The sequence below is a fragment of the Daphnia pulicaria genome, chromosome 10 (genome assembly GCF_021234035.1).
Source record: "Daphnia pulicaria isolate SC F1-1A chromosome 10, SC_F0-13Bv2, whole genome shotgun sequence".
NCBI lineage: Eukaryota > Metazoa > Arthropoda > Branchiopoda > Diplostraca > Daphniidae > Daphnia > Daphnia pulicaria.
In genome coordinates, this window is record NC_060922.1 from 6,006,888 (window position 1) to 6,031,074 (window position 24,187).

Below are 24,187 nucleotides of genomic sequence, written 5' to 3' on the forward strand. Positions count from 1 at the left end.
GACAGAAGCAGGTGACACACGGGCTTAAAAAGGGACACAGGATAACTAGGCATTTGTATCCAAATATGTGTGTATATCTTTAGCACCGAGCCTACACAGCACGTTATCTGCGGTCAACACCGTTGAAATGACTCGGATGGCGGCAATATCAGGCAATTATTGCGGTGACGAACAAATGCTGTACATACCTCCGGAATGCTACCAATGTATGTATAGCATTAAAAGTACCATATAGCCCCCCTAAGGTATATACACCCGCAAGACAATGGAAGACCTTGTCATTAGCTGTTTGGTAATTCTCGTGTGTGGTAGTAGAGTGTTTTTTTAATATCATCGAGATTATGACGTGGTGTGAAATACCGTTTATCGCCCGCAGTTCGCCTATTCTGATTTTGTCAACCGTTTCGTTTTTACTGTTTCCTAATTACTATACGAAAAATTAACGCTTCCGATCGAATAAAATCTTTTTTTTCTTCTGCCGGGAACTTCCTTATCTGTTTCTATAATTACATACGAATCGGATTACGTGATAACGGGAAATAATAGTGGTACATTTCCCGATTACAAAGGTTGTTCAACATACGTATGGCATGCGCTTTTGCGTCATTGCACTTTCGGCGGCGTTCCAACGGGAAAATGGAATCTATTCTTTATTAGATTATTATGACTATTTTAAGGTTTCCACAACATTCTTACCGATACCATAGGGACTGGATATTTGGAATTCAATTATCTCCGTCACAACATTTTTTAGGATCATATCGTTAAACAATAACATGATTTCCAGTGGAGAAAGAGAAAATCTGTTGCAACTTTATTATTTTAACAATAACAAAAACCCCATTGGAATACAGAGAACAACAAACTTATACGGCAAAACAAAAGATATTCCATTTTTTTAGAGCCCATAATTTCCACTTGGAGGTTTTGGATGAACTGATACAAAGCTCACAAACAATCACCGAGATTATTGTAACTCTCCTTATTTGTAATTGTAAAAATCATTCTCGCCAACGCGGCCTGAGGGTAACTACATGTTGTAGGTATCTATTGCATTGTTGGCATTGCGACCGCTGCCTGTGTGTGGGTGACATCTTGCTCGCGCCACATCTGCGTCACTGTTTTCAATTGAGTGTAGAAGTTGATTCCCTACAAAAATTGGCGAGAATGATAAAACAAAAGATGTGTGTGAAGCAACTGGATCAACGTTCGATTAAACCTTTAAACTAAATCTTACTTGTTTGCCGTAAAAGTTGGTATCACCACGGAAAGATCCACGTGAGCCGGTGAAGGAAAACATCGGAAGCGGAACAGGAATCGGCACGTTAACTCCAACCTGTTACGGAAAAAGATAAAATTTTATAAAAATCTTTCCTTGTTTAGTTAGGGAGGAGACAGAATGGGTTCAACGGTTGTACCACAACTGATGTGAACATTTACCTGACCAACGTCAATTTCCTGAGTAAATTTCCTGGCCGTGGCTCCGTTGGTGGTAAAAATGGCCGTGCCGTTGCCATACATGTTAGAGTTGATTGTATTAATGGCATCATCCAAAGTGTTCACCTTAAGGATAACCAAAACGGGGCCAAAGATTTCTTCGCGATAACACTCCATAGAAGGCTAAAAACAATTTAATAGTGTAAGTTAGAATTCTTTGGAAACAATAAGTTATGTAATATTTACCGTGACGTCAGTCAAAATGGTTGGGCCAACAAAATTGCCCTTTTCGAATCCAGGAACGACAATCTTACGACCATCCAAAATACAATGGGCTCCTTCATCGATGCCTGATTGAACCAACTTGTGGATACGGTTTTTGGCTTCGGGAGAAATGACGGGACCGAGATCGGCATCAGCAATGTGACCTTGAGAAAGGAAAACAAAAGAATTATAAGTACTTGATACAGAATTAAGGGACTTCAGTTATGAATAATTCATCTAGGTAGAAGGTACACACAATCCCTTGTCTAGTGTTTCACTTCGTTTCCCAAATATTCTAGAACATACCTGCGTTCACTTTGAGTTTCTTGGCCCTCTCAACCAGATCAGGAATCCAGTTGGCAGCCTCGCCAACAAAGAGAGCAGTGCTCAGAGCCATGCAACGTTGACCAGCAGCGCCAAAAGCGGCACCAACCTACAATGATCACCAAAAATTTGTTGAATATTTGCTTATGTAAGGAGTATTAGCCAATTAAATTACCAGTTGATTGAGGGTATTTTCTTTATTAGCATCGGGCATGATGACTCCGTGATTTTTGGCTCCCATATTGGCTTGAACACGCTTGCCGTGACGTGATCCTCGCTCGTAAATGTATTGGCCCTGACCAATGAAAGCGATTAGTTAGTTGTAAGATTTTACTCAGAATTGCTGATTTACGGCTTGATCGGATCCCACAAAGGAAATGGCTTTAATGTCAGGGTGATCGCAAATGAAGTTCACGGAATCGTGAGCTCCGTGGATTACGTTGACTACACCGTCAGGTGCACCAGCTTCACGGAGCATATCAACGAGCATCATGCAAGCGCCAGGATCTCTCTCCGAAGGTTTGACGATGTAAGTGTTACCGCAAACGAGCGCGACGGGGAACATCTATTAAAATCGAGACTTTAGAAAATTATTTTCATAGTATATTTAGGAAATTTTTACCCAAAGTGGAATCATGGCTGGGAAGTTGAAGGGCGTGATTCCTGCACAAACACCCAAGGGAGTTCGGAACGATAACGTATCCATATCCTTGGCAATGTTTGGCATAGTCTCTCCCAATTGAAGACTTGTTACACTGCAGCAATGTTCAACAACCTGGAGACCTCTAAGTACATCACCTTCAGCATCCACCAAGGTCTTACCTTGTTCAGAAGTGATGCTTTTAGCCAGCTCTTTCTGAAACATCCAAGAAACAATAGGAAATTAGATTTCAAATTTGAGATAGCAATCAACTTCATATACCATGCTGTTTCTAATAATGTGTTGATATCTCAACATGACTTGCTGCCTTGTAAGAATGGATGTTTTGGACCATGTTTTGTAAGCTGCTTTGGCTGATTCAACAGCATTTTCCATCTCTTCCCGAGTTGATTTGGGAACTTTTGTAATTACCTTGAAATCATAGGGAAAACATGTTGGGAAAGGAAACATATTTGAAAAATGGGCAATTTAATACTTCATTGGTAGCTGGGTCACAAAGATCAATCCATTCATTTGTCTTTGATTCAACCATTTTGTTGTTGATGAAAAGCTTTGTTGTGGGGATGGCACAGTGGTTTCCACGCAGACTGGCATGTTGGAAAGACTTTGGGATCTAAAGTAAAACATGAAAACAATTTTTAGACACACCATATAAAAACAAAACATCCCGATCTCAGCCGATATGATCCAGCAAGCAACTTTCGCATATAGGATATTACATAACACGATTTTATGATTTAAGATAAGAATAACTTTTTTAATAATTAAAGATTTGAAATAACTTACAAGAGACACGGTGCGCAGCATGATAGCAGCCATGTTTAGAATACAAAATTCGTACGATCACGTTCCCGAACTGCTACTCGAAAAAGGATAAACGAATTGTGGGAAAAAAAATCTAATGCGATTAAAACAACACAAACGGATTCACGACATCTAGTATTGAAAGAAAATGAAGGATTAGTATTGAAGTTCTACTATAGATGGCTAGCGAAATTGCGCCTTTTTCAAAAGTGAAACTAAAGTAATTTAAATTTCCCTGATTAGTGATTTCCAAACCATATATGTTATATACTTTGTATTTTTACTTTATACTTTCATGAGATTGGGTGCAGAATAAATACTTGATATTAACAGGCAATTAGCAAAAACCCAAAAAGTCGAAATTTTCAAATTTATCTCCGGCGCTCCGGCTGCCCCTGCTGTCTGCGTTTTTTGCTATCGAACTGGCAACTCCATAAATTATACATTTTTCAGTCGTCATTCTCAGATTTTAGGGGTTAAGTTTAAAACTTGTTTATTCACACTATTGTGCTGTGCACTGTGAAATGGCGAATTTACTGACCATTTCACCTTTTTCGTGCTTCTCTGATGAAGTTTTATGTCTGATTTTTGAGTTCATTACCTCCACATACGATTTGAAAAATATTATGTTAGCATGCCGAAGGTTCCATAACTTAATAAGGAAACGCAACAAGTTGTGGAAGTTAAGACTCGATGTCGAAAAAGAAGTTCTAGATACTTTGGTAAGTATCTCCTCATTAAGTTTCCCAAATGGCAAACCACCTCTAAAAGTGATGGACAACTTAATTGGTGGTAAACATCCCCTTGAATTATTTGAAGATGAGATTTCAAAGCATTTATTTCACCCCCAATCGTGAGTACACAAGTTTTCATAAATTTTCTGTGTAGATGACCTAATATTCTGTTTATTCAGAAAGGAAAATTTGACTTTCAAATTTTATGCAGAGAAACTACTGGAACATACACGAATACACATTGCAAAGAGAATGTGGAAACAAGTAGATTCCCTGTTGCATGGGGCTGTACTTATCTCTCAGTGGGGTTTAATGGAAGAGCAATATCTAATTAGTTATGATGATGTTGTTCAAGTCCTAGAGAACATCACTGATCGAGTCAGACAGATTATTGCTGAAGAGAGCCTAAACCCTGATACAAGTACTGACAAGAACAAAACAGCAATGGAGATGTTGAATGTCATAAACCAAGTGTTATACAAAGAGCTGGGTTTACAGAAATATGTCCTCCATAAAAATTCTGTAAATTTTGCAACTGTTATGTTTTGCATTGAAAAGGTAAAATGTATTCTTGATATCCTTTGTTTTTAAGCAATTTGTTATATCTTTAAATTTGAAGGTTCTTGAGATGAGAGTGGGAGTACCACTCATCCTGGCCATCATCTACTATGAGGTGGCAAAGAGAATGGGAATTCTGTGCGAACTTGTTTATTCCCCTAAAATATTCCGCTCATTTAAGGAATTTTCGTCCACTCCTCATTCATTTCTTCTCAGATGGAATGAGTTTTCTGAGTAATTAAAATGGTTTACCCATTGTAAACCTTTTATTAAAATTTTTTGTTATATTCTTCAAGAGATGACGATCTAAATTGCACTTACTACTACAACGATCCTTGTAATGGGGGTGCTTCACATCGACCGCCTGGAACTTACTCGACCGTTCCAGTGAAAAACGTTTGCATGGGTTTGGTGGAGAATTTGCTATCAGTTAATGTTCTGGATTGGCAAAATCAACTCCATTTTTATCGATTGGCTTGCATAATTGATCCCAATCAGGCTAGCTTAGTCCAAAAATACGCCAAATTAAGCAAACTTCACGGTGAACAACTGGAAGAGGCAATTCAGCTTCTCAAGAAAGTAATTAAATTTTATAATATGTGTTGTTAAAAATTGATGGTTTTTATTTCTGATGGTTTGTTTTGCATAGGTTGACGGGTTTATGAATAATCAAGCTATTCAGTCATTAATAAGAGATTGCAGCGCAAAGTTAAACAAAGCTCAAGCCCAGAACGCCAAGGAAAAGGTATTCTTTATTTGGCATTTATGACTAAGACTTTGATTGAATTGTTTTATTTCCGTTTATTATTTTCAGAAAAATATCAAACGTAGATTTCCGCTAGTTAAATATGCTGTCGGACTAATCATGATGCACAAAAGAACAAACGTGAATGGGCTACAAATGGATCGATTGGTCGTTATTCACGCGTGGTACTACCGTCCTCGTCAACCAGTCATCTACAATGTCCTGTTTAACAATGGAAACCTTTGCGATGTAAAAGAAGGTAATTTTTTATATATTGAGAGATTAGCTTTAATGAGTTTTCTTCTCAAGTAAATGTATGAGATTCTCGTTCTCTTTGTTTAATAACATTTGTGTCTTACGTCTGGGCAAACATTAAGGCGAATTGGAACTTCATCCTGCTCCTGCTGCCATCAAACATCCGGAAATTGGCAAATACTTTGAACGTTTCGACGGCCGAAGGTACATCCCGAACGCCGAAATGAAAGTACAATATCCAGAGGACGATTCTGTTGCTCTATCTTTGCTTCAGAGTGGGGACGAAAGTACCAATCAAGTAACTGTTTGCTCTTCTACTAATTTTCCTAGTGAAGACAATGCTAAGTTAGACAAAACGGAAGGAAGAAAAATTAAGAAATCCGTATCATTTAATTTACCCTTACATTAAAATGCAAGTAAGCATTGAAATTAAGATATTAACCCTGAGAGTATCGATCTCCTATCATTATGGGTTAGCAATATTAGTTTTTAGTACAACAGTCTTGTTTGACTTTCTTTGAATCCCAAATAGAAGGGTAAAGTGACCGTTTACGGGATAGATGAATCACTTGTGTTAAAACAAAATACGCTTAACTAAGAAACTATATAACCTGGAAACCAAGAACTATATGTGAAATACTATGCCTCCCGTCTTGACTAGCCACTCCATGATATCTATGTCAATATGTAAGTAAACATTCCTGCCTGAATTCAATGACAAAAAACAACAATAAAGAAAGAAAGTGAGCAGAAATGGCGAATTAAAAAATTCTTCTTCCCTATTTTAAGAAGTTGTTGTTCACATTATGGGACTGATTACTAAGCGCTAAAAGAGGATTGGCAAAAATGCGGTACATCATGTGCATTCAACTTTATGTTGTCTAAATTGTGAGATACCTTTGCATCCTGAACGAAAATTTTTAGATTGAAGCTGCAGTCCATTATCTCATATGGTTGTCATATGTCATGTCATACTGTATGTTGTCATCTAGGTAAATAATTATTCTTGACCAGTCGTCTCAATTCATATGCAATATATTTTTCTTTTTTATTACGTAGGCAGTATGCTGTATATACGAGCTTCGTGACGTCACCATTCTATTGGATTAGTCCGCCTCATCGCATCGTGTAACTATACAGAAATTATGATCCAAACAAAAAACGGACTTCTTGATGATGCAAGTTAAAATTGGGTAAGTCATTCCTTCTATCACCTTTCTTTAGTGAGGGTGGAATTATTGGACTTGAGGCTAGACAGCTGCTAGACGGGCGTAAGGGTACGTCAATTGCATTTAATGCGGATGCGCACGACTTTTTTTAGACAAAGCTACCGGGTAAAGGAAGCCATACTATTCTGTACAGTACCTTTGAAAGTTTAAGTAATAGGTTTTTCAACAGAAACCACCAAGTAAAAATTATTGAAATAAGAAACAACATGGTTTCGCAACTTTAGCGCGCCAATAACTGAAGTAATGATAGGCGTCACTCTCGTTAGTGTACAGGCATAAGACAAGTGTACATGTTACCATGTCTGCATAACTAATTTACCTTGCTTTGCTAAATTCCCAGTTCACTGATTGCGTAAAGCCAAGAATTAATATTAACCAGCTGAAGGGATTTACGACTAGCTTTTCTTTTGAGTTCCCTTTTGTAATTCAAGATTTTCGTTTTTTGAGGCCATATCTACAGGAAAATTTTAGAAACGACACCTATACAAATCTAAGTCCTCTGTTTTTAATATTCCCCGTGCATTGATGTAAAGCGAAACAAAGTTATGAAAGGAAAAACAAATGATGTCGTGGTTGTGCATCTAACTGTGAGGAATGGCTGATTGAAGGACAGTTATCGGGATGCATAAGAAAGTACATATTCACAGAAGTACAGAACCTTATATGTATTAACTTAAAAACAGTTGGAGTGGACCGCTGACACATAGACGTGTCTCGTTCCAAGTTAGATGGATAGCGCGTCTTAGTTTATATTTCGTCGCACGTTGCAGATTGCATTCCGGTGCTATGATCAATATGCGCAGTGGATGGAATGGAGAACAATATCACCGAGGACTGATAAGTGTTATATCATTAACAAGTAAGCTACGGTACATCATATTATATTTTACGAGTTATTTGTGTCAATTTCGTTTTGACATTTATTAATATTGGTTATGTCATCCAACATGTCATCCAACATGGGAACGAGTTGGGCTATATTGGGTTCTGAAGGCAGTATTATTACTCCTTGTCCGTGCGTCAGTAAAAGGTGTGCCTCGTCACTCTGTTGGGTTCTCGGCAGCAACGATAGTTGACCGAATGACTGCTGATACATAAGCCAATTACGTTCGTTCCCTCTGCATCGCCCCTGCATTTCCAGTGTGATTATTCAGTAACTTGCACTTGTACGACGACGTGCAGCTAGTCTGCTTGGTCAAGAAAACCAGTCTGTGCAGCGCCGCCAACAGAATTTTCGGCAAAAATTCATCAGTTGAGCTTGGACCGGTTGGACAGCGCATTGACAAATCGAGACCTCTATTTAATCTTCGATAAAGTACTGTACTTGCACTAAACTGAAATGGTGTTTTTTTTTCCTCTCTAATTTCTCACTTCCTAATAATAAGTTATTTCTTTCACAGCGCATCAAATTTTGATTTAAAACAAAAATGGTGAAACGTCAACCAAGTACCGGAAATTTATTGCCTAATCGGTCAAAACCCTTCGATCATGGAATCACAGCCATCCTCATCATCATTTTCAGTTCTTTTGGCGTGTTTCTTGGAGGAACCATGACAGGATTGGCTTTCGGATACGAAAAAAGAGAAGGATTTACGTCAGTGGTATGGTATTCAATGTTTAATCCTTCCCCATCCAATCTATTCAATTACCCTTTTCTGCGTAGGCCGAAGGATACAATTTACGATGTGACATTGCCGGGATTATCTTATTGGCTACCGGTGGAATTGGCCTGCTTGTGGCTCTTGTTCTCGTCTCTGTTTTTGGTGTCTGTTCTGAACCGGAATGGTCGACTTGTGAAATTTCTCCGATAGTACCCAGCGTATCGCACGGCGTCGAAGTAGTCGTTGATGGAAATAATAGCACATCTGGCGGACGCCGAAACTATTGAAAAATGTGTTCTTCTTACCGTTCAATCGTGACCGTTATCGCAAAAATGCTTGCCTATGTTTTAAAAAAAAACATCCCAATAATTTAATTTATTTAATTATACCATCTTATTTCTTACTGCCACCAAATGTAGCGCAAGAAATGTTAAATTTCGAAAAATAAAATAAATGTGAATGAATATTGGTGGGATGAAAGCGAGCGAATGACTGTCCATTAAACGACAGAAATAAAGTGAGAACTGGTGTATTGATGACAAATGTACTTCAACAATAACAGTATAGCTATGTATAGTGGGAATGAGCTGCAACTGGGAGGGAGTTGTATGATATTTTATAACAGAGTGTTATTATAATCCTCTTTCAATCGAAATATTGGTAGAAAAAGATTGTTGAGCTAACAGCTAAGTACATATGATAAGAATTTTCAGAAAGGTCCTGTTGGTGAGATTATTAGTTAATATATAAGTACACACACCGCACTGGACAAAATATCTAAACAAAACCACCGAAACTAGTATTTTCTGTTCGATTGACTTGGAGAATAAACAAGTACAAAACTTCGTTGCAACTCGTTTTCAATGAGTTAAACTAAACCGAATCCTTCGCTGCCTTCATTTATAGCTATCAACAAGGCCTTTTCAAATTGTTCGTAGTTTTCATAGTCAGGCAGACATAACTGATTGAAACTGAATGATTTAAACAAGAAAACGTTAAGACTCAAACGTCAGTTTTAAACTAATAAAATATTACCAAGTATGTGCGGTGGGAAGGGTGCCAAAGCACGGGGAAGCCGCGATTTGAAGTTTGGGCTGAAGTTCGCTCAATCCCCCGGGTGGTAGCTGCGAAGATCCAGTGGTGAACTGGAGTAGGCGAGACATTTCTTCTGATCCGAAATTTGTGACGGCTGTCCAAAACCAAGATAATACTTTCTGGAATTCCGGAGAAGAACCAATAGCAGCATGGTGCGCCTTCATCTCGGCAACGCTATAATCGCTTGTGCCGCAAACGAGCAGCTGATATGAAGCAATCACACATCAGCAACTAATTTAATTTTGTAAGACTATCTGACATTACCTCGAGTTCGTTTTCGTCAAAGATGCTAAGAAGATTATCGGGGACCAATTCACCCAATCCACGGATAAACGCATCGACTTGATCTCTGACGGAGTTTACTAACCGATGCTGGGCTAAAGCATCTAGATATCGGTATTTGTTGACGTTGTCTACTGCTATCCGTGTTCCGCCTGGGATCAATTCCACAGTCTAAGAAGAAAAAAATTGTTAATCAGAAGTAAAACGAAGATTACAAAATCAAAAGCGTACCCGAAATAGTTTTCCTTGTTCGTCGTATTCATCTTCTGTGAACGTCAATTCCATATCAGAAACGTCGTTCTCTTCGATGTATTTGATTTTCGATAGAAATAGTGGAGGATCGTCGTGTTCAAAGTACTTGTAATTAATACGAAGTCCTATCAGCTGGGCGAGAAACGATCGAGTGAAACGCGCTTTTATCAACTGCCGGTAAGTGGCTCCCTATTAACAATGTTTGATAACATTCAACTTTCAAAATAATTCAAATATTTGAAGTTAAATTACCAGTGAAGACTCGTAGAGACATTTACCGACCAATTTACCGGCAAATTCATAGTGTTTTAGCTTACAAGATGCAGGCATCTTGGGATTTGGATGGACCAACGCCTGGCCGTCCTCAGAGAAACTGGTAAACAAACCACTGTGTCTCCGGTCGAAAATGGCAACGCAAAGTAACTCGATCCATTCACGACGCAATCCTCCCCAATCAAGGCCTAAATTCAAATGCGAATTGTGAAGTAAAGCGACAAAACATTGAATAACTTGTAATCTATTTACCTTGTTCACCGATAAAACTTATTTCATAATTTCTGCACCAATCGGTGGTACTGAAAGACTTTGTCAATTTCATTGACTGCATAGGGGAAAAAATAATGATTATTATAGCGATCCGGGCTAGGATTCAACTTTGAATTGACTACCGATTCCAAGATTTTGTCACGTTCGACGCGAAGCAATAATTTCTCGTGCGGCTTTTTCTGATGAAATTTTCGAATTTCTTGATAAAAAAATCCTTGCTTGTCGGTGAAAGTTTCCGAGCCACCTGAGAGCGAAAGAGAAAATTATACAAATTGATTTTTTACTTTTAAAAGTAAAGAAAAATGTACAATACCAATATTTTTTAGTAGATAATGCGCAAAAGATGCGGCCATAAGGTGCGCTTCTTTGCTGGACAACTCTACGGTGAACTGCGCGCCATCTTCAATAACCAAAACAGGGAATTCCTGTTTATTGGTATTTTTAAGAAATGTAACCTAGTAAAAAAAAAAAAATCAGGTGATTATAGATTCATTGCCACGTTGAACAGGGAAAATGTTATACTTTGGTTGCTGGACACAAGCGGAAAGTCGCCAAACGTTTGGGAATGATTCCAAGAATATATTCTTTCAAGGCGATTTGTTTTGGTGAAATGGAGAAAAAAACTTTTTTGTTCTTATTCCACTTCTCTCCATTGATCGTCAGCAGTTTTGTTTCGTACGTTGCCGTTCTTGTTACAAGGGCCTTCTCGACTTGAACGGCTTCGCTTCTCGACAGTGCAATCATGTTGAATTCGCCTTTGTTAATTATGCTATCATCAAGTTTAAGGCGAACTCCGTAAATGCCTTCTTCGTTGAATGTTACGTTGATGATGAGTCGGTGCATCAACTCCACCCAAAGCCATTGAACAAGAGGTCTTACTATGTCGGATGACCCTATTGCATACGCTTCGCAGGAAAATGCATCAAGAGCTTTTTGCTGTCCTGGGGCATCATGATTCCATGAACAATAGTTGCCGTATTCATCACGAGGTTCCAGAAGCAACTGATGAGGGATACCAGCCGTACAGACCACCATCGATGTTGGACGAACAAGCGTAGTTTTGGAAGGATCGGGTGGACCCGGTCGGAAGTATTTGACAAATGGACTGCCCCAGATGGGAATGGACCCCAAATTAATATCAATATGATACTGGCCGGCTCTGCGAACAGTAAAGGTTGCCTTCACCAAATTCGCTTCGGTTGCCATTGAGCTACCAATTTGTACAGCTGCAGCTATTTTGTTGGCTCCTTGCCTAATGTTGATACGGATCGAATCGGCGTCGCTTACTGGATATGGCCTTCTACTCCACCGTTGAAAAAACTAAATTCGAAAGTTATTATTTTAAGCAGTGGAAAATGTAGATGAATTGAATCAATGATTACTTGAACAGTAAAGGATACAGTGTTTCCAACCATCAGAGGTTCTTCCCATTGGAAATCGACTTGAGCATTTTTAGCTAGTGCCCTGTTTCCACTTAACCAGTGCAAAAAAGTTTGTTTAATATCAGCATCGACGAAAAAGTCAATGATCCCAAGGGAAACAGGGCCGTTTGCAGAAATTGGACAAAAAGACCGAATCAAGCCACAGCTGATAGCTAACCGACTTATTCCCCAAACAATAAGTAGCAAAACGGCGATTTCTTTCACTAAATTCAAATCCACGATTTTTAAAAGGTAAAATTTTAAAAAATTGTGTCTCTAAAATTACCCCATTTCCAAGCTGCCTGTTGAGCTGAGTCAATCAAAAACTTTTCTTTTACTTCGGGCAACTTGCTTGGATCTAAGGGAAGCGATCGGCGAGCCGATAACCATCTTTGTGCTTCATCTGGACCGAGCAGTGTCTTGATTTTGAGATCTTCCAAATTATAGACATCTTCTAAATTTTTCACACCTAATTCTGGTAACCTTATAGAAAAGAACAAACAATTTTGCTAATCATACATCTGGTAACTCAAGGTTACGTCAGGCAACTTGCTTTACCTCCCGGCAAGATCAAGAATTTTTGAATCTTTTAGCCATAAACAGAGTATATTTGTATCTTCGTTACTGGTCCCTTTGGAAAAGAAAGAAAGAAATTAAGTACTTGGAAAATTGTTTTAAAGTTAACAGTAATGACAACAGTCCAAAACTTGCCTTTATTTTCAGAGCACTTTTGAAATAAGTTGCCCAGGGCATTTCTTGGGTTTTTATTTGATCCAAAATAAACTACAACTGCAACTGTGAAAGCCACCAACACCCACCAAGCAATACAGCGACTAGCGAGCGGCATATTATTTTCTTATCTAGTTGGGAATTTAAATCAGGAAATCAACTTCTTTTGACTGTCCATGTTACACCTAACCTTGAACACATTCGTCATGCACGACTGTAACGAATTCTCTTTAACATTGGCTACTTTATCAACAAGAGCAGAAGGCACAAGGAAGTTTAAATTATTATATATTTTTTTTTACTCTTCGCAAAATCAGAGATTCAGACATTCAGAAAATCAAATTGTACATGGAATGACTTGTTTTTGGAAATAATCAAGTAAAATCGCGTAGCCTTTATTTTACTCTACAGACGACTACTGCGGATGTTTTTTTTTGTTTGTTGTCAAGTGTAGTTCAACAGACAGCCGGTAGGAGAAACCCTCTGGCTCAAATAACGGCATGTACAAAAGACTGTCTTTTACAATAACTAATAAGATTTTTTGTCGCGTCACAATTACCCGAATTTTTAAAAAATACATTAACTTATTATTTAGACGCTATGTCTTAATATGCGTAAGAATTTAGACGTATCAACTATCAAGTATCCGTGTTTCGTCCGACAAATTTTATTACATTAACGTCGAAAGATAATATAAAATTATTTAAGAGTATTTTACTTCATTATCGTTAATGAAATGACGATAAAAATACTCATGCGTATTTCTGTGTTTAATCCACCAGCGCCATGCAAAGAACTAGTCAAGGCGCATCGGACATTTTCTCTTAAATTGGCTTCAGCAAATTAAAAAGTCAATAAAAATTTTACCTTACGTTTCGTTCGGGACTATTTGTCCTCCATTTATTTCCGTTAACTTAACGGGAATCTCGCCCAGCGATTGTTGTTTTTTGTATTCGTATATTTTACTTGACGAAACTGACAGACAGTGGTAACATATTTGCTTTAACCTTTAAAATTAACATGAGGAAAAATGTGGAAAAGTCACAAGTTTGTGGCCTCAATCGGGAGCTTGGCGATTACACTTGTCCAAACGAATTTTAAAATTCTTTAAGGATTAAAAGCGGCTAAGTCGTGTACACCAAAGCAACATTGCCGATTACTCCATTGACCATCTTGATTTGTTATGGGACAAACACGAAACACACAACTCCGACAACTAAAGTTGCGTTTTATACTTTAAGTGTTACTCAATTTTCAAATTCAACAAAAAACAAATTTTCTCTCGGCAAATCGAATTCGATTACTTTTTTTATTAGTCTGTTGTTGTCCAGCTTTATCGTCAGTAGCAGTCGTGTGTCGTTAGTGAACGAATAGTGATGAACTTGGAAATGAGAGGTGTGGCTATTTCTTGTCATTAACATCACATTATCCATGTATAATAATTGCAGAGAATTTTATTTTTAGCTTGCTATTAGCTGTCTGGCTGGTTAAACAATTTGGTTGCTGTCCAGCATGTGCCTGATAATCAAACAAAATGAATAAACTTCTTTTTGTGCCTTGAATGATCAGCAACTGTCATCTGATGGCAAGAATTCTCTACAGTATTTGGTGCTTGTGTTATTCATGATTCTGGATACAAATTGAAGTTTACAAAGGAAGATGTTTAGTAAGAAGGCTAGCATTGATGTTAAGAAATCTACACAAAAGTTCTTGGATGGAAAACGTGACATTCCTACAAGGTTTAGGCATCTAAAAATTGTTTTGGGTGAGTTTCTTTCATTATTTCTAAACTAAAACTAAATTAACCAACTACCTTTTCTTATTAGATCATGCTGAACCTAATGACGCTAAGTCGTTACTTGAGACCTACTACAGTCCAGTTTTCCACATATTTTATGATTCTTTTACCACAACAGAATCAACACTTAAGCAAAAAAGTGCATTCATCATACTCACACACCAAAATCCATTTTCTAACCCCTTTTTTTTGTAACAGGCCACCGAGTACAAAGAGAGGAGTTGGATACAGTGCTTGTCTTGCTAGAAAAGATTTTGCTACTTCTTCCTGAACTCCTCCAGAAAAGATGGCAGAAACATGCCCTTACTCGTTTATTCAAGCGACTGTTGCATCCTGCCAACAACACAAAGCTCAGGAAAGATTCCATGAAGTAATCATATGAGTTGAGCTATAAATTTTCAGTTTGTTAACCAGATTTCTATATTTCTACCTAGATTGTTTATTTTGTGGTATCAAATCCTTGGTGAACAAGCAGATAGTGGAATTCACTCCATGTTTGCTTGTTTAGTTCCAGGATTTCCAAATCAGCCTGCTATTGTTTACCCCAGTATTGGTCTTAGTGAGTTTCTTCATGGTTTTCTTCTTGTTCTTTAAAGGCTTAAGAAACTGTTTTTCTAATTTGAGTTTTTATTGTTTGATTTTTTTTTTAAATTACTGGAAACTTAGATGTTGCTACTCCAACAGAGCTCTTACCGCTTATTCCACCACAAGCGGGTGAAAAAGGGATTGACGATTCTTGCCGATTCTTTTTGGACTCGTTGATGGAGTTTATGATTACCCAGGTAAACTTTTATCTCATCGTTTAACAAGCAGTTTACTGAGGAAACTTTATTTTTTAGGTGATGCGGATTGAATGGAGGGATAAACATTTGGGTCGTCCACAGCGTTGTTTCTCATTTCTGCTTCAGAAATTTCAAACATTCTTCTTACCACACATATTTCCGGAAATTTCCGATCGTACTAACGTCTATAGACCTGATTTGGGTAAGTCTGCTGCTTTGATTCCATGTTTCCACTTATCAACTAATATCTTATAATTGTTCCTCCAGACATCTCAGACCTTCGGCGCCTTGGTCCTAACGACCCTAGCAGGTGACAACAAAACAGGCCCCACAGGCCGTCAGGCCATGTCCATGGTTGGCATTAATGCCCATAGCAATGCCAACCATGGACATGGCCTGACGGCCAGAAGAAAAAAACCAACATCGTTTTTCTTTTTTTTTCTAGCAGCAATGCCAAACAGCCTTTCATTTGCTGTCGAGTTGTTGTGTTAAAATGGTTAGCGAATCTCACTCATGTCCCTCAATCTACCCATCATCACGATGTCAACTTTGCAACTTGTGCCGCAGTTCTTCCGCAGCATATTGGGTCCCCTGCTATGGAGTCCTCTTTCTACAGTCAAATATCAGAAAGGGAAGCCCCGACGTACATTAGGTATAGATTTCATTTTACGATTGCCGTTCTAATCTTACGAATGCGTGATGAATAAATACGATTTTTAAAACCAGCGAACAGCACCGTAATGAAGTAACCGTTGTCCAAGACGTGCTCTTCGGTACTCGAGAGAACGTTAACCTTGTGGTAGAATTGTACCGCCAGGCATTTCTGTTGCCTTTACAGCAGTCGCCGAGTATTCGGAAAATTCTGTCGCTGTATCGGGATTGGATACACAGAAAGGTTTGAATTAAAAATTAAATTAAATATTTATGATTTCATTATTTTGACAGTCGTGATTATGTGTCGTTTTAGGTTGATGCTCCTCCTTTCATGCATGAGCCAATAGAAGATTCGGTTTCACAGCGAAATGCTTCCAGAGAACACACTAATGTTTATGCTGGAATGCAGGTACATAATTTTGATCAAAACTTGGTTTTGGTTCTGTCATTCAGAATTCAGTTTATCAGTTTTGTCATTAAACTTTTTCCTTCATGTATTGATGATTTAGAATGTTTTGCAAATCTTCATCACACAAGTGGCCAGTGTTTTTATGAGTTGGGTACCGCCGGGGTCATTGGTCTTTCTGGAAGAACAGGTTGACATATGTAAACGAGTTTTGAATATTTATCGCTACATGGTCATGAATTCACCGATGGAACAAAAAACTTGGTATGCATTAACTTAAATTTAAATTAAAATAATTCCATATACACATTTTGGTTTTTGTTCTATACAGGGAGCAATTACTGTTAGTGTTGTTGCAAGTCACTTCGCAAGTTCTGGGTAACAAAGTACCTGACAAGAAAGAGGATACACTGGGTAACCGTCTAGCCCCCGCTTTGTTCCAGACTCTTATTGTTACTTGGATACGAGCAAATCTTAATGTTGTAATCACGGTGGATCTCTGGGATCAGTTTGTCCTAACTCTATCAGGATTGACAGTTTGGGAAGAGTTGATTCGAGAATGGGCGGTAAATAGTTTATTGTTTATTGAATTGAGTATAGAAGTCGGTCTTATTTATGTCGATGTGTTTGTCATTTAGAAAACGATGGATATACTAACTAGAGTTTTGGCCAAGAACCTGTATCATTTGGACTTGAGTGACCTTCCATTGGATCGATTGAGTGAACAGAAGGCCAAAAAAAGAAGAGCTGGTCGCGTAGAACTGCTGTCTAGTTTAGGTCCGTTCCCGCAGAACATCCAGCCACGCAGCGGTCATATCAATACACCAGCCACTACTCCAGTATCTTCGCCAGCCGTGACGAACCTTGATGCAACTGGGCATCACTCCGGTAATTCCAATCCTGCCCAAGACGAGACCCGATCAGCTAGTGGTTCTGTGAGATCACGAAATTCTGTCATGACTCCTGGTCACCTCGTTCATCCTCAACGCACTCGACATAGCAGCTCCGGTGACACCTCGTTAAAAACTACAGAGATGTGGAATATTCCTCGCACTAAGAAAGTGGAACGGAGTCGCAGCGAGGGTAACTTTGCGCGCAAATACCGTATCAACGGTCCCAGAAATCAAGCCAAACGCTACGGTCACATCACTGTTCCAAGTAAGCAGATCCATGTTTTAAAAAAAATCGTTAATCAAGTCGGTGATGTTCTATTTTAAGCGTCGTAATGCCAAGAAATTGATTGCGTTGTAACGGAACATCACCAATAATAAGGTGTTGAAGCTACCGATTTGTTTTCAAGATCTAAAGCAATTTGGGCCGAGAGCAACCGACAATTTATAAAGCTATGTTATGACCTTTATTTGATTTCTCTTTTTTTCTTTCCAATTTTAAGCTTTGCCGACTTCAGTGGAGAATAAAATTACGCGTATGCTAACAACCGAAAGTCCATCCACTGCGCAACTTTTGCGACGTCCCCTACAGCCTCGAAAGCAGTTTTTTAGAAAGCGTTCTCGTTCTATGAATTCTATCAAGCACTTAAAAGGTAGTATCATTCGAAACAATTGCGTTCGTTATGTAGTTTATTTACATGCAAATTTTTTTTAAGGATTGGAGGAGAGTAATCGTTATTCCGATTCTGAAACTGAATCTCGTTCTCCATCACCATCGAGTGGCGTCGAAACAAATTCGTTTAAGGATTCGCCAATGCAAATTGATGTTATGGGTTTGGATCAGGGATATGGTAAGTTCGTTTAAATTTGTTTTTGACACAACCATTTATTCTTTTATTTGTTTTCTGTTTGCAATTAGATGCTGTTGATGGTGATGCTTCGCACAATCGATCTGTTATGTTTGGAGGAAAGGCAAAAGGTTGGCTTCCAGATGTGGCTGTTGTGATGTGGCGTCGGATGCTTGGGGCTTTGGGCGATCCAAATGAAGTTCGCAACCCTCAGATCCATGCTGCAATTTTCGATTATTTAGTCGAATTGGGTTCTATATTAATTAAGGTAAAAAAAAAAAAAAAAAAAATTGTTTTTAATATTCATGTGGTTAAAATAATTCCCCACATTTCACAGATTCGTCAAAATCAAGGAGTTAGCTTGGATAATGTGTCCACACCACCTCTTCCGGCTTTCGTCCCACCCATTCTGATTCTTGTTCCATGGTGTCAAAAGGTACCCTAAATGCATTTTTTTAACGCTTTAGTTCAACTGTTAAATACATATTGATTTATTTGTTACAGGCGTTGGCATTACCTAATTCTTACCACAAAGGGAAAATAATGGCGCTGCGTCTACTTTGCACAGTAGTAGTCCGGCCCCATGATATTCCCTTACCACGAAATCAACTTTTGCTCTTTTTTCGGGCTATCCATCACGCCCTAGTCGGGCAAGATCAAGTAAATCCAAACATAATTAATACCCCACACTTTATCACATTGCTCATTCGTGGTGTAAACTATTTTTTTTTCTTTTCCACAGGATGCTATCAATACCGTCATCAAATATTGTGGTGCACGCTTCTTTTCCCTCCAACAACCCGGTTATTCTTTGTTAATGTTAGATTTCCTTCATGCAGCAAATACTATAATATCCAACAATGATCTAAAAGGAGTAATTTTTCATACAGTTTTCAATGTAGACCTGTTTACTAACATCCGATTTTTTTAAAATTTCAGAGCTCACGAGTGGAGGCCATTTCTGTAGTTGGATCATTGCTTTTCTTTCCCGAAAGTCTTCCTAATTCGCCTGTACTTCAGCCAGTACCCAACGAGTACAACCTTATCAACTGTAACGACATCAAAGTATAAAATTGCCTTAAATTCGAAAAAAGCAATTTCCCGTTTATTTGCGTGTGTGTGTTTTTTTTTTTTTTCGCTTACAGGAACATATCGTGGCCTTGGTATTAAAATCGGCCAAACGTGAAGCCACCAGTGTTGGCCGTTGCGTTGCCATTTCCAGTCTGGCCGTTTATGTTTACTGCCAGTTGGCTCACGGCACAAAGCACTCTAAAGTCAAGGAAGCTATTGCCGTCCTTTTGGCTGTACTCAAGGTAATTCAATTCTCGTGTCCATTTTTAACGTTCGTTCACCGTTGTAGTGCTTTATTTACACGGGAGTTTTAAAATATGGGGCGAGTCAATGTTTCACACTGCCTTCGTTTTGTTTGTTCATTTTGGCTTGCTTTCTGCTACACACATTAATGCTTGACTTATTGTGTTTGTCTTCTTGTGGCTTTGATTGATGACTTTTTTGTTTTGTATCTTTGCGCGCGTGTGTGTTTGTGTAATTGTCGGTCGCCGTACATGCGCAGCAGTGCATTCCCACCACCCAACCAAAGTCCTCCTCAAATTCGGAGGTTCGTTAATTTTTTCACAATAAGCCATCACTTAACTTTTATTTACGTTGTTTTTATTAATTATTTTAACATCAAATAATCTCGTCGAAATAATTTGGCAAATTTATTTCACTTGTGCTTGCCTTTGTGCTATTGTAAACGTAGTTTAATAGTGTAGCGTGTGTTGGTGTTTTTCACGTAACTTTTTACGATTTACAATGCGACAACTAATGTTAGTTGTGTGCTATTAACGTTTCTCAACTAAGATTACCAATGTTTTAATAACCCAATTTTGTGAATTGATTTTTTTTTTAACTCTAGACCTTTGTTTTAGTGTTAAATATTAATTTTCTGTTTTTGGATAGTTCAAAAACCGTCTAATTGGACAAGTGGCGTGTGATATGCTCCTTCTTCTTTGCGACCACGCGGATTACCTTCTCGAACACTACCCAGACGTTCCCCAAGCAATAGTTGAAGTAACATAAATTCATCTTTTCGTTTTGACTGAAATTAATTTTTTGTTTCTCAAAAGGACTTGTCTCATACGCTTTCGGCTCTGACATCGAATCACGGCTGCAACGATCAAACGAAACGGTTGCTCCTGTCGTTGTCCATCTGCCTGGGAGAATGGTGCATGCGGGTGCCATACGAAGTTCTGTTGAAGCCCTTGGCTCAAGCAAAATCACCACCTCTGTTAGAAACTGTTTTCCGCGTTCTGAAATCAGTAGCTACTGGAAGTAACATTGGCGGAACAGCACATGTGGCAGGGAGTCGACCATTAGACATTGAAGATGCAGACCCTAGTGTTGATAATGTTGGAGAGCATCTATCCACTCTGAGCCCGCCACACTCACCTCTCTCTAGTCCAACCAAGGATGGCTACAATCAGAGATCGCCCCATGCCAAGGTGGCACCTGCCCCTGGCGAGAACGAAGCTAATATACGATCTGTTCGATTGGCTGCTCGAATGGTTGGTGATTGGGAAGAAAATATTTATTTGTTACAGTTGATTTATTTGATTATCTGATGGATAGGTAATGGAACATTTGATCATCCATCTTGGTCATTTCCCTATGGGAATTGGTGCTGCCCGATTAAGCTCAATGGTCTGTGAACACGATGACCTTCCCCACTTTCAGGGCGATGAACTCTCGGCCGAACTCTTTCACTCTCCGTCAGTCCAGTTCTTTATGTTAAATAAGGATACTTTGATGTCGTTGGTGGAATTGCCAACCTTAGAAGCGCCTCCAGGGAGTGCATTGTCCGGCCTTCAAACCGCTCGTTCTCAGGTAGTCAATTTGAAAGGTGTTTCTTGAATTCATTTTCCTAATCTCGGTCGATTTCATCCAGGTACGAATCATTTTGAGAAACCTCGGCGGGAAATTCTGTTGGGATTCGTCGATATTATATTCACTCAAGGATGATTCGACCCTCACACGACCAGTAAAACCACCGCCGCCATTAATAAACACTCGCGCTTTCCAACACGAAGAGTTGATGACATCTTCGTTCATTGGCGGGGACGGAGCCATTATCCAGCCGTCTCCTCCGCGGCTTTCGGTGCGTCATCGGCCTCCTAATTCCATGCCCAGATGGGAGGACACGGCCGAAGATATGGATAATCTTGAGGATCTTCTGTTGTTCATTGGACACACAAGTCCTGAATGCATTCCTGCTGGAAGACAAGCTGATACATTGACTACACCACCTCCGCCTCCACCGACTATGTTGCCAGAACAAGAGGAAGAAGCTCTCAATGCTTTGCTCCACCAGAAACACATTGAACTCGATTTTTATCAAAAGCATTCTAACGATCAGTGGTAATGGATTTTTAGTTTTTTTCTGTGAGGAAAAGAGTGGTACACTGATATATTTATTTTTTCTAGGATGAGAGGACGTCCGGCTGAAGAACCCATTCCGGAAGATCCACAGTCTCCCTTCCAGTTTAGCCGTATGCTTTTTTCTCAACTAGGGTTAACTTCATGGGATAAACGAGGCCAAGTGCAATTGTTGAAGAAATGCGACAAACTTCTCCGGGAGTTGAAAAATCTGGACAGTCAAGTAAATTCGATTTTGATGACAACACTTTCATTCAATATGTTCTATATTGCCATTTCCCCTATAGAAATGCCGAGAGACGCACAAAATCGCCGTCATCTACGTTGGAGCGGGTCAAGAGGATAAAAATTCCATTCTTACCAATTCTGGCGGAAGTCAGGCTTTCGAAGACTTTGTCGCTGGATTAGCATGGGAGGTAAATTGCGGAGGTAAATTGCAAGTTTTTAATAAATAATAATTCGTCTATTCGGTTGGGTTAGGTTGAACTGGAAACGCACACTGGCTTTCTTGGTGGTTTGCAGCGGAACCGTTCTACCGGTGAAACGGCCCCTTACTTTGCCACTTCTTTGACGGAAGTGATCTTTCACGTATCGACTAGAATGCCTTCGCACAATCAAGATGCTCTCCTTCAAAAAGTATAATTTGGCATGCATTAGTTGTTGATGCACCTGTCGTTTACTAATTATTTTTTTGTTTTATTCCTTTGGATTTGTAAAGACGCGTCATTTGGGTAACGATGAAGTTCACATTGTCTGGTCGGAACACAGCCGAGATTATCGAAGAGGAATAATACCAACCGAGTTTTGCGATGTTCTCATCACTATCTATCCACTGCCGAATCAATTGTTCCGTATTCAGATTTCCCGCAAACCAGATGTCAGTAGCAAAACACCATTTGTGTGAAAGCAAAATTAATTAAACCTTGTGACTTTTTTTTTTTTTTTTAAATTTAGGTTCCATTTGTTGGCCCCCTGTTCAACGAGTGCATAATAGACAAACGAGTTCTTCCAGGGCTGGTACGCGCTACGGCACTGAATGCATCAAGGGCCACACGTTCCACTATTCCATACTTCCACACTTTGTAATAATTCTTTATCTGTAACAGTCATTTTTTGAAAGAATTTTAGCCTATAATGTGTGATACTTTCGTTTAGTTATGAAGAAAGATACAAGGCGTTGGAAACGATTACGCAAAACCTTCAAGAGCCAGCGACGTTCGAGGACTTCTGTGCGCAACTTTGTTGCCCAGGTGTACCGGTGCCCACAGGGGGATCATCCGGCAACCTATCAGGTAAGCCGAAATGTCTTATGTTGAAACACAAGCAGATTTTGAAGTGAAAACTGCTCCGTTTAATAAATTTAGGCTCGTTCTTCAATACCATGGATTTGCCTGCTAATCCCTCCTCAGGTCCTCCTTCAAGTTCGGGTGGTCACGTAACTTTCTCGTCTGACACGTCTTACGGCTTTCCGGCATCCATCTTCCGTCACAATTCTGGCCAAGACAAACAAAGAGGTATGTCGTTTTTCCGCCACAGTTTGTTGAACTTGTTCTGATTTACTTTGTTCTTCCTTATAAGGATTCGAAGGCGCCACCAGCAGTGCTGATATTGAGGAACCACACTACGCTTCGCCCAAAGCAAATAAACGGCTTTCGTTCAAACACACATCACGTAAAATTTCAGGCTTTGGTAATCCAGATTCTTAAAGAGTGAAAATAACTGAAACAAAAAGTGTCTTGATGATCGACGAGTGATTTGACATTCCACACACATTTCGACGAAGTAAATTATACTTGTACAGTATATTATGCAATTTTTCAATAGCTTCAACGCTCCCCAGTTCACGTCTTTCATCTCTTAATTGTTACTGAATAAGATTTATGAAAACGCAAAATGGAAAAAAAAAATAGGAAACAGACGTGCAATCAGGTGTATCGCGAGCTCGCTTCACATGACAAGTCCCCCCATCGCAGATCACAAGCTCAAAAACATATATACACACACACACATTCAGACAACTCGTCAAAATTCGCTTCATTTGATTTTTGATTCTTTTGTTGTTCATTATTTTCTGTTTTGTTTGCGGAGCGGAATGTTTTGTAGTGTTAAATAATCAATCCAGCTACCTCTCGTTCTTCCCTTATTGTTGTTAGCATCGCGTGTTGTTACTTTGCCAGCGTGATTCTTTGAACAACAGTACTTTCTTTACAGCTCCTTTGATTCACTTTCACTCTTCCTTTTCTCTCCACTTCCAAACTCTCTTGATTTTCTACCGCTCACTTGTTTATTTGTTTGTGTTTTGTGCCCATATTTATATAAAGAAAAACCATTACGGTGTGTTGTTTCTCTTATTGTTTACCTTTAATAAACAACAAATCCGTGGCGACATCGCCATGGGAACATTTGTTTGATCGTTATTGGAGTCGTATGTTCTTTC

The 24,187-nt window shown here is 39.0% G+C and overlaps 4 protein-coding genes across 15 annotated transcripts; 2 read left to right on the forward strand and 2 right to left on the reverse strand.

The window, feature by feature from the left end:
* Positions 1-791: 791 nt before the first annotated feature.
* Positions 792-3,625, reverse strand: LOC124314699 (probable methylmalonate-semialdehyde dehydrogenase [acylating], mitochondrial). Its single transcript, XM_046780010.1, has 11 exons — positions 3,473-3,625; positions 3,162-3,299; positions 2,948-3,097; positions 2,648-2,881; positions 2,378-2,590; positions 2,201-2,320; positions 2,008-2,134; positions 1,684-1,865; positions 1,441-1,620; positions 1,238-1,336; positions 792-1,149 (listed from the first exon to the last, which is right to left on the reverse strand). Exons 1-11 carry the CDS (start codon positions 3,503-3,505, stop codon positions 1,048-1,050), a joined length of 1,578 nt encoding a protein of 525 aa, XP_046635966.1. The 5' UTR covers positions 3,506-3,625; the 3' UTR covers positions 792-1,047.
* A 301-nt stretch (positions 3,626-3,926) lies between these two features.
* On the forward strand, positions 3,927-8,960 carry LOC124314680 (F-box only protein 21-like). Of its 10 annotated transcripts, none has more exons than XM_046779970.1 (12): positions 3,927-4,343; positions 4,404-4,782; positions 4,844-5,016; positions 5,079-5,361; positions 5,432-5,527; positions 5,597-5,786; positions 5,905-6,080; positions 6,707-6,774; positions 6,842-7,880; positions 7,982-8,326; positions 8,412-8,612; positions 8,675-8,960. In XM_046779970.1, exons 1-9 carry the CDS (start codon positions 4,015-4,017, stop codon positions 6,912-6,914), a joined length of 1,767 nt encoding a protein of 588 aa, XP_046635926.1. In that variant the 5' UTR covers positions 3,927-4,014; the 3' UTR covers positions 6,915-7,880; positions 7,982-8,326; positions 8,412-8,612; positions 8,675-8,960. The 10 variants fall into 10 exon arrangements, with proteins under 10 accessions (XP_046635926.1, XP_046635924.1, XP_046635923.1 ...); XM_046779968.1 differs by having other exon boundaries at positions 6,842-7,870; XM_046779967.1 differs by having other exon boundaries at positions 6,842-6,975; positions 7,695-8,326.
* A 165-nt stretch (positions 8,961-9,125) lies between these two features.
* Positions 9,126-13,825, reverse strand: LOC124314646 (apoptosis-resistant E3 ubiquitin protein ligase 1-like). 2 transcript variants are annotated; one of them, XM_046779902.1, is made up of 14 exons: positions 13,805-13,825; positions 12,920-13,068; positions 12,767-12,839; positions 12,495-12,691; positions 12,170-12,432; positions 11,310-12,107; positions 11,101-11,242; positions 10,910-11,031; positions 10,767-10,842; positions 10,494-10,702; positions 10,221-10,430; positions 9,972-10,160; positions 9,648-9,910; positions 9,126-9,583 (listed from the first exon to the last, which is right to left on the reverse strand). In XM_046779902.1, exons 2-14 carry the CDS (start codon positions 13,053-13,055, stop codon positions 9,481-9,483), a joined length of 2,781 nt encoding a protein of 926 aa, XP_046635858.1. In that variant the 5' UTR covers positions 13,056-13,068; positions 13,805-13,825; the 3' UTR covers positions 9,126-9,480. The 2 variants fall into 2 exon arrangements, with proteins under 2 accessions (XP_046635858.1, XP_046635856.1); XM_046779900.1 differs by lacking the exon at positions 13,805-13,825 and adding an exon at positions 13,128-13,379.
* A 269-nt stretch (positions 13,826-14,094) lies between these two features.
* LOC124314612 (ral GTPase-activating protein subunit alpha-1-like) lies at positions 14,095-24,167 on the forward strand. Of its 2 annotated transcripts, none has more exons than XM_046779827.1 (35): positions 14,095-14,332; positions 14,402-14,702; positions 14,764-14,874; positions 14,934-15,105; positions 15,170-15,309; positions 15,402-15,517; positions 15,575-15,719; positions 15,785-15,827; positions 15,966-16,169; positions 16,244-16,412; positions 16,485-16,580; positions 16,681-16,841; positions 16,909-17,143; positions 17,216-17,735; positions 17,971-18,120; positions 18,184-18,318; positions 18,387-18,583; positions 18,653-18,751; positions 18,820-18,975; positions 19,058-19,189; positions 19,255-19,380; positions 19,461-19,628; positions 19,889-19,933; positions 20,278-20,388; positions 20,445-20,882; positions 20,947-21,201; positions 21,263-21,732; positions 21,799-21,973; positions 22,038-22,166; positions 22,231-22,386; positions 22,469-22,627; positions 22,705-22,832; positions 22,906-23,042; positions 23,115-23,264; positions 23,329-24,167. In XM_046779827.1, the coding sequence occupies exons 2-35, from the start codon at positions 14,597-14,599 to the stop codon at positions 23,454-23,456; spliced, it is 5,862 nt and encodes a 1,953-aa protein (XP_046635783.1). In that variant the 5' UTR covers positions 14,095-14,332; positions 14,402-14,596; the 3' UTR covers positions 23,457-24,167. The 2 variants fall into 2 exon arrangements, with proteins under 2 accessions (XP_046635783.1, XP_046635784.1); XM_046779828.1 differs by having other exon boundaries at positions 15,170-15,294; positions 15,963-16,169.
* The last annotated feature ends 20 nt before the right edge of the window (positions 24,168-24,187 follow it).